The sequence below is a fragment of the Brachypodium distachyon genome, chromosome 2 (genome assembly GCF_000005505.3).
Source record: "Brachypodium distachyon strain Bd21 chromosome 2, Brachypodium_distachyon_v3.0, whole genome shotgun sequence".
In the NCBI taxonomy this organism is placed as follows: Eukaryota; Viridiplantae; Streptophyta; class Magnoliopsida; order Poales; family Poaceae; genus Brachypodium; species Brachypodium distachyon.
In genome coordinates this window covers 51,196,155-51,211,645 of record NC_016132.3, presented here as the reverse complement: position 1 = coordinate 51,211,645, position 15,491 = coordinate 51,196,155, and the positions used below count along the sequence as shown (strand labels likewise).

The 15,491-nt window shown below is 44.5% G+C and overlaps 3 protein-coding genes across 3 annotated transcripts; 2 read left to right on the top strand and 1 right to left on the bottom strand.

The window, feature by feature from the left end:
• Positions 1 to 1,213: 1,213 nt before the first annotated feature.
• LOC100823241 (pentatricopeptide repeat-containing protein At1g09900) lies at positions 1,214 to 3,989 on the bottom strand. Its single transcript, XM_003564311.3, has 2 exons — positions 1,688 to 3,989; positions 1,214 to 1,468 (listed from the first exon to the last, which is right to left on the bottom strand). The coding sequence occupies exon 1, from the start codon at positions 3,897 to 3,899 to the stop codon at positions 1,902 to 1,904; it is 1,998 nt and encodes a 665-aa protein (XP_003564359.1). The 5' UTR covers positions 3,900 to 3,989; the 3' UTR covers positions 1,214 to 1,468; positions 1,688 to 1,901.
• Positions 3,990 to 4,517: 528 nt separating this feature from the next.
• Positions 4,518 to 5,109, top strand: LOC106866088. Its single transcript, XM_014898647.2, has one exon. The coding sequence runs from the start codon at positions 4,609 to 4,611 to the stop codon at positions 4,885 to 4,887; it is 279 nt and encodes a 92-aa protein (XP_014754133.1). The 5' UTR covers positions 4,518 to 4,608; the 3' UTR covers positions 4,888 to 5,109.
• A 6,716-nt stretch (positions 5,110 to 11,825) lies between these two features.
• LOC100845990 (receptor-like serine/threonine-protein kinase SD1-8) lies at positions 11,826 to 15,355 on the top strand. Its single transcript, XM_003567135.4, has 6 exons — positions 11,826 to 13,215; positions 13,519 to 13,874; positions 13,955 to 14,165; positions 14,251 to 14,488; positions 14,580 to 14,730; positions 14,810 to 15,355. The coding sequence occupies exons 1-6, from the start codon at positions 11,892 to 11,894 to the stop codon at positions 15,089 to 15,091; spliced, it is 2,562 nt and encodes an 853-aa protein (XP_003567183.1). The 5' UTR covers positions 11,826 to 11,891; the 3' UTR covers positions 15,092 to 15,355.
• The last annotated feature ends 136 nt before the right edge of the window (positions 15,356 to 15,491 follow it).

Sequence of the window (15,491 nt, the reverse complement as noted above, 5' to 3'; positions counted from 1 at the left end):
AAGACTTATTATGGATCGGAAGGAGCACCATTTTTAGATCATGTTATTTTCTCCAATCTCCGGTGAAGGTGGTACACAACGAAAATATAATAGGCACCCTTCTAATCCTATCAGATTTAAAACAATATAACCGGGCAACAAATGTGTTTGATTACACTACAGAAAAAGTATAGTGGCATAGGAATGCGTAAACATAGATTGACACCATAATTGTTTCATTTTGGGATTGGGTGCAAAATGAAGATAAATTTATAAGGTATCTAGTCCTACAAATATGGAAGTAAAATCAAGGACTGAAATCGTACGACACTTTATATCAATATTCGGAAAGTGCACATCTAAAGGCGCATGAATAAGAAAAGATATGATGAGGACGTCAGGACTTACCCAGTTTTGAGGCATGTATCTTGGATGCTCCAGAAGAATGTTACACGAATTTGAGAAGATAAGTGTTATTGTCATGAAAATTCTTAGTTTTGCAGTCCACTCGAGTCTGTACAGAAGAAGAGCAGTGGAGGTAACTGGTAAGTGGTGAACCAACATCTGAGCCATCGAACAGCTTGATGTAGAGCATTAAAGATATAACTATGCTGGTTGCGTGTTGATTGGTTCCAAACCCAAGCCAACAACGGAACATGTGGTTCACTCAGAACCTTTGTCCTTTGCGCAGACATGGAAGCACAAATTCCATCTTATGAAGGTTTAGGAGTTCCAAAAACAGCTAGAGCAAGTAACTCAAACCTGTGAATTCTATATTATATCGTGCCCAATGGAACCTGAGACCAAACTTGAGGATAAACCATGTTATAGATTCTGATCGCTCAGGTTTAAATGAGATGACATAAACATACATCCAATGAAAAGAAGCTAAAGAGCTTACCAATGCACCAAATCTTTTTACGATGAAGCTGGTATGAGCGCAATAGCCTGATGAGAGTCAAAAGTAGCATACAGCTGACTCTATCACAGTCGTAGACATGCATTGTGACAGAAACCTAGGTTAGTTCATAAATAAATTAGACAAAAATAAACATCAACCTACAGGGTCTAGCCCTTGTGGAGATAACCGTGAGCTCCCTGCCGAGTTCAGGACTCGAACACAGGTGCACTCACGCACCCAATGCACGAGGCACCTATCCATTCAAGCAGCACTTTCCCAACTTAGACAACAAAAATAGAAGACATATTCAGAACGTAGAAGTAAAGCAATTGCTTAATAAAAGCCCTGGGGAGAAGCAATTATGCACTGCTCATGGAAGATAAACCAAAAAATGCGTATAAACACGCAGAAGTATAGTCAAAAAATTAATTCATTGGTCTTATGCTGAAACTCGTAAGTGTATCTAGAAAAAAATTTGGTTGTACTGTATTCTTTACTACGCCGATATAAGTATGGACACTGAATCTTTTTTGCTTCTTTATCCTCCAGACACTCCTCTTGATTCCGTGGTCTTCACATTTCAAAGACCTGAACAAGATAAGTCTTGGTCGTGAGATTTCTACAACTCAAGACTACTCAATGAAATAAAATGTTGAAACAAATCTAAGTGCTAACAGGATGATAGGAAGGTGTATAAATAATTAAGTGCCAGTACTGTAGTTAAAAAAGGTTCAAAGTAAGACAGCCTGGAGAGTGGAGAGAGTTAAATCATGGTGCTGTGTTTGAGACTGTGAATTGAATCCTCACCTCTCACATCTTTGTGAATCATTGTAGCTTGAAGCACAAGTACAAAGCATGTCACTAATCCCATCTTGCTGTAAATTTGGAATGAGGTCTGTGGAGACTTAGCAGAATTTGATAAGCACTAAGGGCTCTGATTTCATCATGACTCAAGAAATATGCACGGTTTTCTTTCTCTCTTTTTGATTAAGAAGGCATATGCACAGCTTAGACCACAACCTTAATGTCGATCTTCAATTAAACTCTTGCTTAGAACTCCTCTTGAGCACAACTCACTCAGAACATATCGTGCTTCCTTCAACAAACCCTCACGGGCAAGGCCTTCGATTAGTATAACGTAGGTTGACTCATTTGGCATGCAACTGTTAGACACCATATGAGCAAAAAAATCAATAGCACGATCTGTTTCACATCTTTTACAGAGGGCAGATAGTATCTTGTTATACATCACGGCTTTTGGTCTCATCCCCATATCTTGGACGGCATGAAACATCTGAACAGCTTCTTCAATTCTATCTTCTCTTGAGAGGACATCAACGATTGAAGAGTAGGTTATTGTATCTAGGGATATTCCCTTGCTGACCAAACCATGCAATAGCTCCAAGGCTTCTTCTGAGTTGCAATCCTCGGTAATCCCATCGAGTAAAGTATTAAACGTAATCAGGTTAGGGGTGCAACCGTGCTCCATCATTTGCTGCACAAGTTCAATTGCTTCCTCGACAAACCCTTTTTGACAGAAGAAACTCACAAGTACATTAAATGTCACAACATTTAGAGGGCAATCATTCTGCATCATCTCAGCTAATAGCTCTGCAGCAGCATCCAATCGCTCAGCGTGGCACAGGCCTGTCAACAAGGTAGTGTATGTAATGGTGTTGGGCTCACAAGGCAGACTATTAAACAACTCAAGAGCACTATCAACACGCCCTTGCACACAGAAGCCATTGACAAGAGCATTGTATGTGACAATACCCACTGAACATCCATACTCCGGCATTTGTTCAATAAGCAAAATAGCTTGGTCGATCAATCCTTTTTGGCACAAGATGCAGATGAATGTATTGAAGGTCACCTCATTCGGGGGACAGTTCTTTCGGACCATCTCGTTCAAGAGCTCCTTGGCATCCTCCCATCGTCCAGCGCGGCACAAGCCCTTTAGCACAGTTGTATAGCTAATGGTATCCGGACTGCACCCATACGAGCCCATATTGTTCAAGAACTCAAAAGCATCGTCCACACGACCTTGTTTGCAGATAGAGTTTATCACAATATTGCACAAGGTAGTGTTGGCTGTGCATCCATGCTCTGACATTCGGTCAAGAACTTCAATTGCCCTCTCCACCATACCTCCACGACAGAAGAATCTGACTAACATGTCAAAAGTAACCTCATTCGGCACGCAGTTGTTCTCCACCATCTCACAAAACAGCACCTCGACGTCCTCCCATCGCTTAGCGGCACACAAGCCCTTAAGCACAGTGGTGTAACTGACTGTGTCTGGCTGAAACCCATAAGACGACAACCTATTCAGGATCTGTCTAGCATCGTCAACGCGATCCTCCCTGCACATGCCGTTGATGATGACGTTGTAGGTGACAATGTTGGGCGTGCAGCCCTTGGCACGCATCTCGTCCAGGACCTTCATGGCCTGCCCGAATCCGCTGCTTTTGCAGACGGCCTCGAGGAGGACGGTGTAGGTGACCACGCTGGGCTGGCACTCGCGGCGGAGCATATCATCGAGCAGGCTGAGCGCGTCGCCGACCCTGCCGCGGTCACAGAGTCCCCGAATGAGGGGCGTGTAGGTGTAGGCGTCGGGCGGGACGGGCATGGACGCGATGAGGCGGCGCGCGGCGTCGAGGCGGCCGTACCGGCAGTACCCGGCGACGAGGGTGTTGTAGGCGAAGACATCGACGGGGGCGCCGGAGCCCTCGGCGGTGCGGAGGACCCGCGCGGCGTCGGAGGTGCGGCCGCGGCGGCAGAGGTTGCGGATGAGCTTGGTGCAGAGGTAGACGTCGGGGGCCTCGCCGCGGGAGGTGGAGCGCTCGACGAGGCGCGCGGCCTCGGCGAGGTCGTCGCGGGCGATGAGGCGGCGGAGGCGGGAGCTGGCGGGGCTAGGGGCGGCGGCCTCGGGCCTGGTGGCGGCAGCGGCAATGTGGGAGTGGCGGAGATGGCGGGGCTTGGAGAGGGAGTGCGGAAACGAGGGGAGCAGCGTGGCCATGGGTGAGGAGGCTCTTGGTCGCGGCCTCCCTCTGGCGCGCTCGCGGACGTACGTGTGGTGCAGGGGGCATTCTTCCGGGCGGCGAACTACTGGAGATTGGGCGGGACCGGATGAGGCTGGAGATTAACGGTGTGATCGTTTCTTCGAGTGTCCACTGACACGCTATCTAGGAAATACTACCACTCCCTCTGCCGATCAAACATGATTGTATGGACCGGCTTCGCACAAACCTATAAAAGCCTTTTCTTTTTTCGAATTATCAAAATTAAGCATCAAACTTGGAGCAGGGCAAAATCCCTGATCAGTAAAATCACCGTATTATAGCCAAACAAAATCAGAGGACCACGCTCTATAGAATGTTCCAAACTAGTTCCATTGGGATCATAGACCCTCCGCACATGCTGCCCTTGGCCATGCCCCATGGGACCAAGTCGCAACACGATTGGCCGGCTTACAAAACGGTTTCAACGACGTGTCCATACTATCATCCACAATTCCGGACGCAGTTTCCAATGCCCTGTGTGCTGGGTCTAATCGACTGATCCTTTTTGTTGCATAGCAGGAGTAACATCTCACTCCTTCGGCAGTCGGCACGCTATAAAATGGCGAGAGCCAAGCAGTAATTTTCATCAGCAGTTCAGCACCGAACCGGCCACCAGAGCTATCAATCTGCTTCCGTATTCTTCGCTTCGCCACGACAGCGTTTGCAATGGCCAACCACGGAGCCGCTGCTCTCCTCCTGATCGCGTCTCTCCTCGTAGCGGCGGCTGCCCTCGCGGACGCGAGGATCACCGTGCATGCGTCGGCGAAGGACGTGCCGGCGCTGACGTGCAACAAGGTGCACGAGAAGCAGGCGGACGAGACCTGCTTCTCCATGGCGCAGAGCGCCGGCGTGACCCAGGAAGAGTTCCTTGGATTCAACCCCAACATCAACTGCGACAAGGCGTTCCCTGGCCAGTGGGTCTGCTTCGACGCTTCCGCTGCCTAAATTAACCACACTTTGTGTGCCACAATGGCAAATGTGGCCAGCCTGAAGGAAAAGGACCCCGTGCATCCTCGTTTGCTTGCTACTACGAATAATAAGGAAGTGCATGCTCTTCTGTTTAATTAGCCGAAGTTGCCGACCTTGGCTTTGCCATTATACATGTACTCCTATTTTATTTTCGGTTGCCAAATTAACCTTTTTACTATAGACTGTCTTCGTGGTTCATTTATGTGTTTTTACATACTCCCTCTGATCCATATTAATTGTCGATATATTACATATATCTAGACGCTTTTAGGCATAAATACATCCATATTTAGGTAAATTTGAGACAACTAATATGGATCGAAGGAGTACATGAAATTTATATCAATAGATTCATCTTTAAAAGTTCTTTTTAATAATCATGATTTTGTATCACATAGGTTACATATTAATAATGTAATTATTAGTAAAAGACTTGTCTTAACGAAACAAAATACGCCAATCTTTGTGAAAAGGAAGAAATACTGTACTACTATCTTTGTTCCAAATACAAGATGTTCTACTCTCTCCCTTCCATCTCTCCCTTTCAGACTGTAAGCCCATCTCCAATTCACATTAACCAATGAGTGTTAGTTAAGGACTATACTAAAATCATTAATAAAGCATATATGTACACATATCATCTTCAGCCATTGCTTGATTTCACACCAGTAATCAAAGTTTGCTTGCCAAGACAAATGAGCTTACATACTGAAAAGGAGGAAGTACTTTTGTCCTGAGTAAAAATTCTTAAAGTTTAACAACATTTATAGAAAAATGTAGTAATAAATACAATATCTAATAATTATACTATGAAAGTATATGCCATAACAAACTCATTAAAACTAATTCGGAATTACAAATGTTGGTAAATATTTTTGTAAATTTGGTCAAACTCTAAAAAGTTTGAAATTGGACAGGAATAGAATATCTTATATTTAGAAATAAGTGAGTAGCACACGCTGCATATATAATTTGTAATTTATTTGGTACTATGTGTAGTTTAATTGGCACAAATGTTTTTTTATGAGAGGGACTCCTTCTATTTAACCGGAACCACAGTTCAGTACAGAAACCAGATCAATGAGAAATGACCATTGGCCAGTACTGGACTACTATCCCCACTGTTTCATGTAAGGAAACGAGCGTCACATCGCAGGCACGTTTACTGGTCAAATTGGGTTATCGACATATCGTCCAAGTATATATCTTATCAGGGTACAGGATAATGTATTTCTGTGTTTTGTCTTTCATATAACTAGGATGGTGGCCCGCGCATTTCGCGATGTATGTCCGATAACGTTTATATATGTTTATAATTATTTTGCACGGAGAAAAAGGACTATTTCTATTATGGGTGTGGCTGTTTCTCAATCGATTGATTTTTTTAAAACAAAATTAAATCACAGTCGACGCATATATGTTATATTATTATATTTTGAATTAAAATTTGAATGGCATCCCCACTCTGGTATCTCCCACATGTTGATGTTAGATTAAGATCAAACGGTCAGCACGTCGACTTCTCTATAGCAAAACTGTGTGTGTGTGTGTGTGTTATATTATTATATTTTGTAAGTATCTTATGCATAGAGAGAATCCTAATAGATGTATGATGATTCCTGTTGTCCATGGTAGTATTTTTAAAATTTTACTACCCCGTATATGTTTAGAAGAATGACAATCATGTTTTTATTCAGTTATTGTATCATCCAATATGTAAACGTCAGTTAGCTTATTAGACCATTCCATCATTGACTTAAAAAAGTAAGTTATTGTTTTTCACCTTGTATTTTACGTACACTTTTTTTCCACCACTTAGAAACAGAGCGGATTTTTTTGTACCTAGGTGCAATTACCCAAAATCTGAGTTATTAGATCTTGTCTTCGGATTTGCCCGTTATATTTCCTTTGCAAATATAATACATCTTCTATACGTACACTGCCATATACATGACGGTAGGCCCCACTCTCCACCTGCTTCCTTGACCCTCATCTCTCTCCATCAAGTGTCGTTGCGCCGCTCGCATTTGCATCGGGACCGTGCATTCCCTTCATCAGCGCCGGTGGCGGGTACAGGACCAGGCACAGATGCGATCTGCTCGTGCTCGCCAATGGGCGGGGAGGCTCTTATGGGAGGAAACCACGGCTGGAGGAACTTCTCGCGCTCGTTGGTCATGGTCTCGCAAGCTTCTCGCAAGAGGCATTGGCGAGCATCAAATATACTCCTACTCCTTAATATTCTCATGATATCATGTCGCAGTATATATATCATCTAACGTTGTATGTTGCGTTTCACACCCATATTTGACTTTGTTAGCATATTGGACCTACTGCGAGCAGTGCATATACATGATTTATACCATGACTAATACATTTTGAAATACAAACCATGACCAATCTCAAAGCCCAACACATGGAGACGATTCAGAGTGCGAATGCACACCGTCGCAAGAGGCATTTCCTAGGTAACATTTATGTAATCCTAGTATCCCTTTGTCTCTCCTTTTCTTGTCCCACTCTCACACAACTTCTCTCATTTTCTCTCTGAATCTTGTATAGTATAAATTCAAATCCCGTCAACCTAGAGTAAATCTCTCTCTCTCTCTTCCCTCCCTCACCAAACCGGTAACGCTTCCCCTTGCAATCTAATTTCTCTCAACAATAAGGAAGCAGGCGTGCAGTTGGACAGGTGGAACGGTCGATGGTGGCTTCTGGTTTGGCATGCTCCACCTTAACAGAGGGAGTAATATAATTTGGTACTTCCTCTGTCCAACAAAGGATGTCTCAACTTTGATTAAATTTGAATGCATCTATACACTAAGTCATATCTAGATACATCCAAATTTTGACAAACTTGAGACATTTTTTGTTGGACAGAGGAAGTACTAAATTCCTGACTAATTATGGATGGGAGGGAGTAATTAATTTCATGTAGTCAAACATGATAAGTGAAATAGAACAGTGGACAGCGCCAAAATCTCCAAATAGCATGATATATTTATCCCAAAACTGGATCACTTGACGATGGTTGAGCAGGCATGCCTAACACGAACATAGCACGTAAATATCTGTGGAGCAGCAAAAAAAAAACACTTTAACGAATCATACTCGCATGGTGGTGCACTGGACGCATCAATTAGACTATGAGTACAGCCAAATTAGTCCAGGCCCTCGTTTAGACGTGACGACCCGGCGAGTGGCATGGCACTAGAATTCCGAATCGAATCGGTCCTCGATCGCAATTTTAACGTATTTAACGTAAAACAATTTCTGTGACCGTTACATCCCAGATCCAACGTCCAGAATAATTGAGGTGATGTGGATCAACGTGGAGCCTCCCCTCGGTACCCCTCATATTGCTTTTAGTATATAACTAGCAAGGTGTCCCGCGCAATTGCGCGGGAAAGATTTTAAACGTCACTATTTTGTATTGCTATACAGCTTACATTTAGGTCCTTAGAAAAACATGATTAATCAAACCCCATTATATCTAGAAAAGCAGAATTAATCAATCACAACCCCTAGATGTACGGAAGTACATTGTGTCAAATTTGTTGTTAATTTGAGATAATCTTATATATGTATGTGAATTTATATTGAACTCAAGAACTGAAGGTTAGATCACGATTAATTGATTGTAGGTGATATTAGCTTAGTATTTGTAATTGAAATTCAGATCACCCTCCATTTGCTGGTCTTGACCAAACAGTTGGTCACGCGTGATATACGTCTAAACAAAATTAAGTTCACATGCAGAATTGGTAGATCGGTTGTTTGTACTGATAGACGTGTGTATACCAAAAATATATTAGTAGGTGGGGTTTTCGTGATAATAAATCATACTGCAAAATTAAGGTTTTACATGATTATTTTATTGATACTCATTAAAGTATAGATCATTTGAGCTAATTTTTCAAGAAACACCTATTGGTGTGGTGGTGGAGTTATGTGTGCATTACTCCATCCATCGGTGTTCAAATCATGGTGCTCCTAAAACAAATTGTTTATTGCTTCTTTGTAGCAATATTTGATAAGATCGTGTTTGGTTCCTAGCAGGTCATACATGATGTTTGTTAGTAGCCAGGCTTAAAATTTAAGGCCAAGTTCCATGCAATCATTTTTCGTAACATTAATATACATATGATCTAAAACCACATAAAAATAAAATAGTGTCATATTCAAAACACGATGTACTTCCGAACTCTTAGGTGTAGTTTGATTAGTTTATTCTAGTTTGTTTATCAATGTAAGTTTTTTTTAGCTCTAACTATATAGTGATTCTGAGAACTTTACTTGATTGAGTATATGTGTAGTGCGGTCTACTAATTTTGCATTTCTAACAACCAATCATGCTTGTGTTATAGCATACAAATGACACACATGCCTATCATTTATTTGTTGGGCTTTTGAACTAATTAATACATACATACATACATACATACATACATACATACATACATACATACATACATACATACATACATACATACATACATACATACATACATACATACATACATACATACATACATACATACATACATACATACATACATACATACATACATACATACATACATACATACATACATACATACCGTGAGTCAAATATTATAGATGTGCACAGATATTTCCCGGCTCGTACCTTTGTATGTGACTTGGTGTCCGACGATCTTGCTCGCCCGTTCAATAATGGAAACCATTTTCCGGCTCAAAGAAAACACACTTCATATTAGTCCTAGATGGTCTTCGTCCCTTCTTAGAATTTGATGTTTCTGTTTTATACATGTCGTCCGGGACTCGGTTTCATATATTTTTTATACTCTCTCAGTCCATATTTAGTTACTCAAATTTGCTCAAATATAAATGTATTTATACCAAAAAAACGGCATACATGTAATATTTTATCACTTAACATGAGACAGAGGGAGTTCCAAAAGTTAACTAACATGTTTGGACCTGGATTCGTTTCTCTTATAGAGGCCACGACGTCACATGTTTTTTTAGCGACGTGTTTCACTTTTTTTTTATTAACAAAAGCCCAAGCTAACGACCTAATGTACCATGCTGTTTGGGCTAGCTGGGTTGGACTCAGCTTGTCATTCGCGAGGACTTCAGCGGCGGCCTTGCCGTGATGTGCGTGGTCACCCGCGATCAACCTAATTAGATTCGGTTGTTTTTTTGAAGCCACGATCAACGAAGCGTAGCAGCGTAACGTCTATGTACGGAGTAACGTTTTTTGTGGCTCTTAAATCTCAGATCCCATGGACAGAATAATTTTGATGACGTGGATCAACGTGGTAACGTTTTTTGTGGCTCTTAGATCTCAATCCAACGGACAGAAATTTTTTGACGACGTAGATCAACGTGGCGCCTCCTCTCGGTACCCTTCATATTGCTTTTAGTATATAATAGATAGATTAACCACCTGATAGCATATATACCGTGTTCATTTGCATGGCCATTTCTCTTGGTCAACAATTTCGATGCAACGTGCAGGTCGGGAAAATGGCGCCACACTGAATACAAACGACGGGAAACAAGTGTGTAACTGTGTATTCACCATTGTTGGCTTCGTCAGAGTTGGCAAATCGACGAAAACAGTCTTAGTTGATATTTATGATTCTCTTAGCCCCATTCAAGTCAACTTTTGTTCTTGTAGCATGGGTCCAGTAGCCGTTTAGTCGTTGGTAAGATTGCCACGAGCCCCACGACTATGGACTTTTCTACCGAGTAGTCTCCTGTGCGTCGGCATCACAATCGCTGGATCCAGGTGCGGTACAGTCCACAAGAAACAGTACTCAAGGATCAAATGTGCAACACAACCCAACTTGAGAGTGGATTAGTAAAAAAAGAGTGAAAAACATTAAGAGCATTTTCGATTAGTGGAATTTCAAAATATCAGAATTGAATATTATGCCATTTTGAAATGTATAAGAATTTAAAACATTGGAATATGCAATCAAGTCGTTCCCTCTTTGAAGGTGTTGTCTCGGTTTCGAGCAGCGCGGGCTCGCTGATGTGCAAGCTGTCCTTGTTGGAACGGCCTCTTCTTTATTCCAGCTATCGAGTAAGCCCAATTCCGTCTATCTTCTTTGGCATACAGAGCTGGTACCTATCTGGCGTCGTTGGAGCGGGACGAGGTTTCACTTTTGCGGTTGTGGCTTGTTCATCGTCTTTGACTTGTACCTAGCTTTGTTAGGTAGCTTGCTTGTTGTTAGGATTTTTGTACGGTTTTTCTTGAATAAGCCGTGCCTCGTGTGGTTTTAGGCCTAATTTTCCTTATAAACGGGGTCAACTATTTCTTCTAATCGAATTGCAAGAACCGACCATCGTGTTCTAAAATACAGGAAAACTTGAAGGATTCGATTGCTAGCCATAGTTAATATAGAAACAAATGAATTTTTTCAGGAGGTCTATTTTTTTCTGAAAGTAATATATAGTAAAAATTCATATGGTTTCAAATCCGGCAAACCAAACATGTATAGAAAAAAATTCTTAGGAATATAACCCTCTAATTTTTTCTTATAAAATTCCAAATAGGCCCTAATCAAATTAGGCTGCATGTGAGATCCTACCCTTGCACCCAAATTGATAGAAACAATTGTCAGTAGAAATTTGTAACTAAGCACTATGCATTTGCATGGTGTTACATGCACTGCAGGATGCGGGTCCAATACTAGACTATCAAAGTTCGAAACCACGACTCGTTCACTCACAGTCTCAAGTCATAGCACGGAAGCTTCGTTTCAAGTTTGCACATCCTGCAGCTCTGTGTCTGGTTTGGTGGAGTGACTGGCTCCGAGCACTGTCAAGTGCCAACTCCCGTGTAAACCAGCTGCTGCCAAGCGGCGACGACCCGACATTTCCCTTGGCGATACCAAGTACGAATACGCAGCCATTGGTCGGATGATGCTGATGCAGGCAGTCACAAAGCTCATATTTGGTTGCCCAACATTCCAGAGAGAGAAGGAGAGAAGATGAGGGCGGCTGCCGCGCCCTCTCTCATCCTCCTCCTGCTCGCCACCACTTTCTTCTCTGTCTCCATAGCCACCGACACCATCGACCAGACCACGTCCATCACCGGCAACTCGACACTCATCTCGGCCCGTGGAATATTCAGGCTTGGCTTCTTCAGCCCGCCCGGCAGCCCCGACGGCAGAACCTACCTCGGCATTTGGTACGCGGCCATCCCAATACAGAACATCGTGTGGGTCGCCAACCGCCAGAACCCAATCCTCACATCCCCCGGCGTCCTCAAGCTCTCCCCCGACGGCCGCCTTCTCATCCTCGACGGGCAGAACACCACAGTCTGGTCCTCGGCCGCGCCCACCAGAAACATAACCACAAACAACGGTGCTGCCACGGCTCGTCTTTTCGACACCGGCAACCTCGTCGTGAGCTCTGACGACGGAAGCGGCTCCCCTCCGAGCGTGGCGTGGCAGAGCTTCGACTACCCGACGGACACGCTGCTCCCCGGCATGAAGCTCGGGGTGGACACCAAGAACGGCATCACCAGGAACATGACGTCGTGGAGCAGCCCGACGGACCCCTCGCCGGGGAACTACACGTTCAAGCTCGTCACGGGCGGGCTGCCCGAGTTCTTCCTCTTCAAAGGCCCCGCGAAGATCTACGCCAGCGGGCCGTGGAACGGCGCGGGGCTCACGGGCGTGCCGTACCTCAAAGCCCAGGACTTCACGTTCACGGTCGTGTCGAACCCAGAGGAGACGTACTACGCGTACTACATCAGCGACCCGTTGGTGCGGTCGCGGTTCGTCGTCGACGGCACGCTGGGGCAGCTGCAGCGGTACGTGTGGAGCGAAGGCGGCTGGAGCAGCTTCTGGTACTACCCGAACGACGCGTGCGACAGCTACGGCAAGTGCGGGCCTTTCGGCTCCGGGTACTGCGACACCGGCCAGTCCCCGCAGTGCAGCTGCCTGCCGGGGTTCACGCCACGGTCGCCGCAGCAGTGGATCCTCAAGGTCAGCTCCGGTGGCTGCGTCTTGAAGACCAACCTGAGCTGCGGAGCTGGAGACGGGTTCTGGAAGGTGAATCAGATGAAGCTTCCGGATGCGACTAACGCGACGGTGCACGCCGACATGACGCTGGACGACTGCAGGGAGGCGTGCCTGCGTAACTGCAGCTGCAGGGCGTACGCCGCCGCGAACGTTGGCGGACCAGTCAGCCGCGGGTGCGTCATTTGGGCCGGCGATCTGCTTGACATGAGGCAGTTTCCGGAGGTCGTTCAGGATGTGTACATACGGCTCGCACAGTCTGAGGTCGATGCCTTGAACGCCGCCCAAGGTTAGCACTTTGGCTGAATTTTCTTAGAGCATAATTTTCCATTTGGAGCAGTTCTCGATTATCGTTTTCAAATGCGGCTAGCTACATGGTTATATATCATTTGTAATTCACCCGAAGTTGAAAAGCTCGCACTTGGCATGTAAAATCTGTCACATAAGTTCATTCACTAGGAGTCCGCAGTGTTGAGAATATAAATATATTGTCTAGACTCTTTTCATCAGTTCAGACTTTTGGTTCAGATGGCTAAGCAGGAAATGGTAAACTGGCTCACACTTGACACGTTTACTCGCTGCTTGATTTCAGCTATGCGCGCCCGACGCCGCATGGTGATTGCCATCGCCACGACTATTTCTAGCGTGCTTCTTCTGGGAGCCTTTGGCTACTTCTGTTTCTGGAGAAACAAGGCGCGGAGGAAGCATGCGCGTCAGCCTGAAACGGCACTCTTGCATTTTCGTCAAACAAACGTGCTTCCATACAAGGCCAGCAGGAAACACCCCGACTTGAGCCCATCACAGGATCAACGGTTCGGTGAGAACAGGATGGGTGGCGAAGAAGATCTTGACCTCCCGTTGTTCAATCTAGCTGTGATTTTGGTAGCCACGGACAACTTCGCCGCGGAGCATAAGATAGGAGAAGGTGGATTTGGCGCTGTTTATTTGGTTAGTATAACAAATCTCAGTTGACAGTGCAGTAAATTGATTTTGACTACCGTACCCTTACAAATTATACTTATGGACAGGGAAGGCTTGAGGATGGCCAAGAAGTTGCTGTGAAGAGGTTGTCTAGGAAATCGGCACAAGGGGTCGAGGAATTCAAAAACGAGGTAAAACTAATAGCAAAGCTTCAGCACAAGAATCTGGTGAGGCTTCTAGGCTGCTGCATCGACAAGGACGAGAGAATGCTCGTGTACGAGTTCATGCACAACAACAGCCTAGATACATTTATATTTGGTAAGTCAATTTATCGCAGAAAAGAAAAAGTTGTAACTACTTTGTTCTATTACATGTAACTAATCTCATAGGAGGCATTATGCAGATGAAGGAAAGCGTAAGTTGCTCAGATGGAACAAGCGCTTTGAGATAATTCTAGGAATTGCACGGGGTCTGCTCTATCTCCACGAGGATTCAAGGTTCAGGATCATCCATAGGGATATGAAGGCAAGTAACGTGCTATTAGACAGAAACATGATCCCCAAAATCTCAGACTTTGGTATTGCAAGAATGTTCGGAGGTGATCAGACAACTGCATACACCTTGAAGGTCATTGGGACATAGTGAGTCTTATCTCCGAATCCTCGTGTATGCGCATATATACTGTTCTTCATATGTCATATTCTGACGTGTGGTCAATATGGTGGTCATCAGCGGCTACATGTCTCCAGAATATGCCATGGATGGTGTCTTCTCCATGAAATCTGATATCTACAGCTTCGGCATCATGGTGCTAGAGATAGTCACTGGCAAGAAGAATCGAGGCTTTCACGATGTCAAGCTTGATCTAAACCTCCTCGGTTATGTAAGTACCATTATGATTAACTGCCATAGATGATGGATCTTTGGTAGTTCTGATCACTAATTTACATCATTTTTTTCAGGCGTGGATGCTCTGGAAAGAAGGCAGGAGCGCAGAGCTACTGGATGAGGCGATGATGATTGGCGATAGCTGTGATCACAGTCAGGTGCGGAGATGCATACAGGTTGGTCTCTTGTGTGTTGATGTGCAGCCTAGGAACAGGCCTCTCATGTCGTCAGTTGTCATGATGCTGGCCGGTGAGAATGCCACGTTGCCCGAGCCAAACGAACCTGGAGTGAACATCGGAAGGAATACGTCAGACACAGAATCATCTCAAACTCAAAGTGCAACAGATACTCCCTAGGTAATTTGTGATGGAATAGTATGTACAGTCTGTAGCCAAGGCAATTTTGTTCTTACTTCTCCCATTGTTTGGGCTGCCTTGGGTGGGCTGGGCCTGAACACGTCTGTACACTTCTTTTTTGCACTCCTGAAAGGGAAAGGGAGGTTGTGGCCCAGTTTAGCCTCCGCCAGTGACTACAACGGATACTCCCTAGGTAATTTGTGACGGAATAGTATGTACAGCAACAGTACAGGCTATAGCCAAGGCAATTTTGTTTTTCGCTAATTCTCGGTCGGGCAACAGAAAACATGCTATGATCTAACTCCCCCGTTGTTTGGAAGTGACCCTGGATCTATCTAGTCAGGTCTGAGAGACTGAGAGAACAACCTACACTTGTGCTGTGCTCTGTATCATCTCCTTG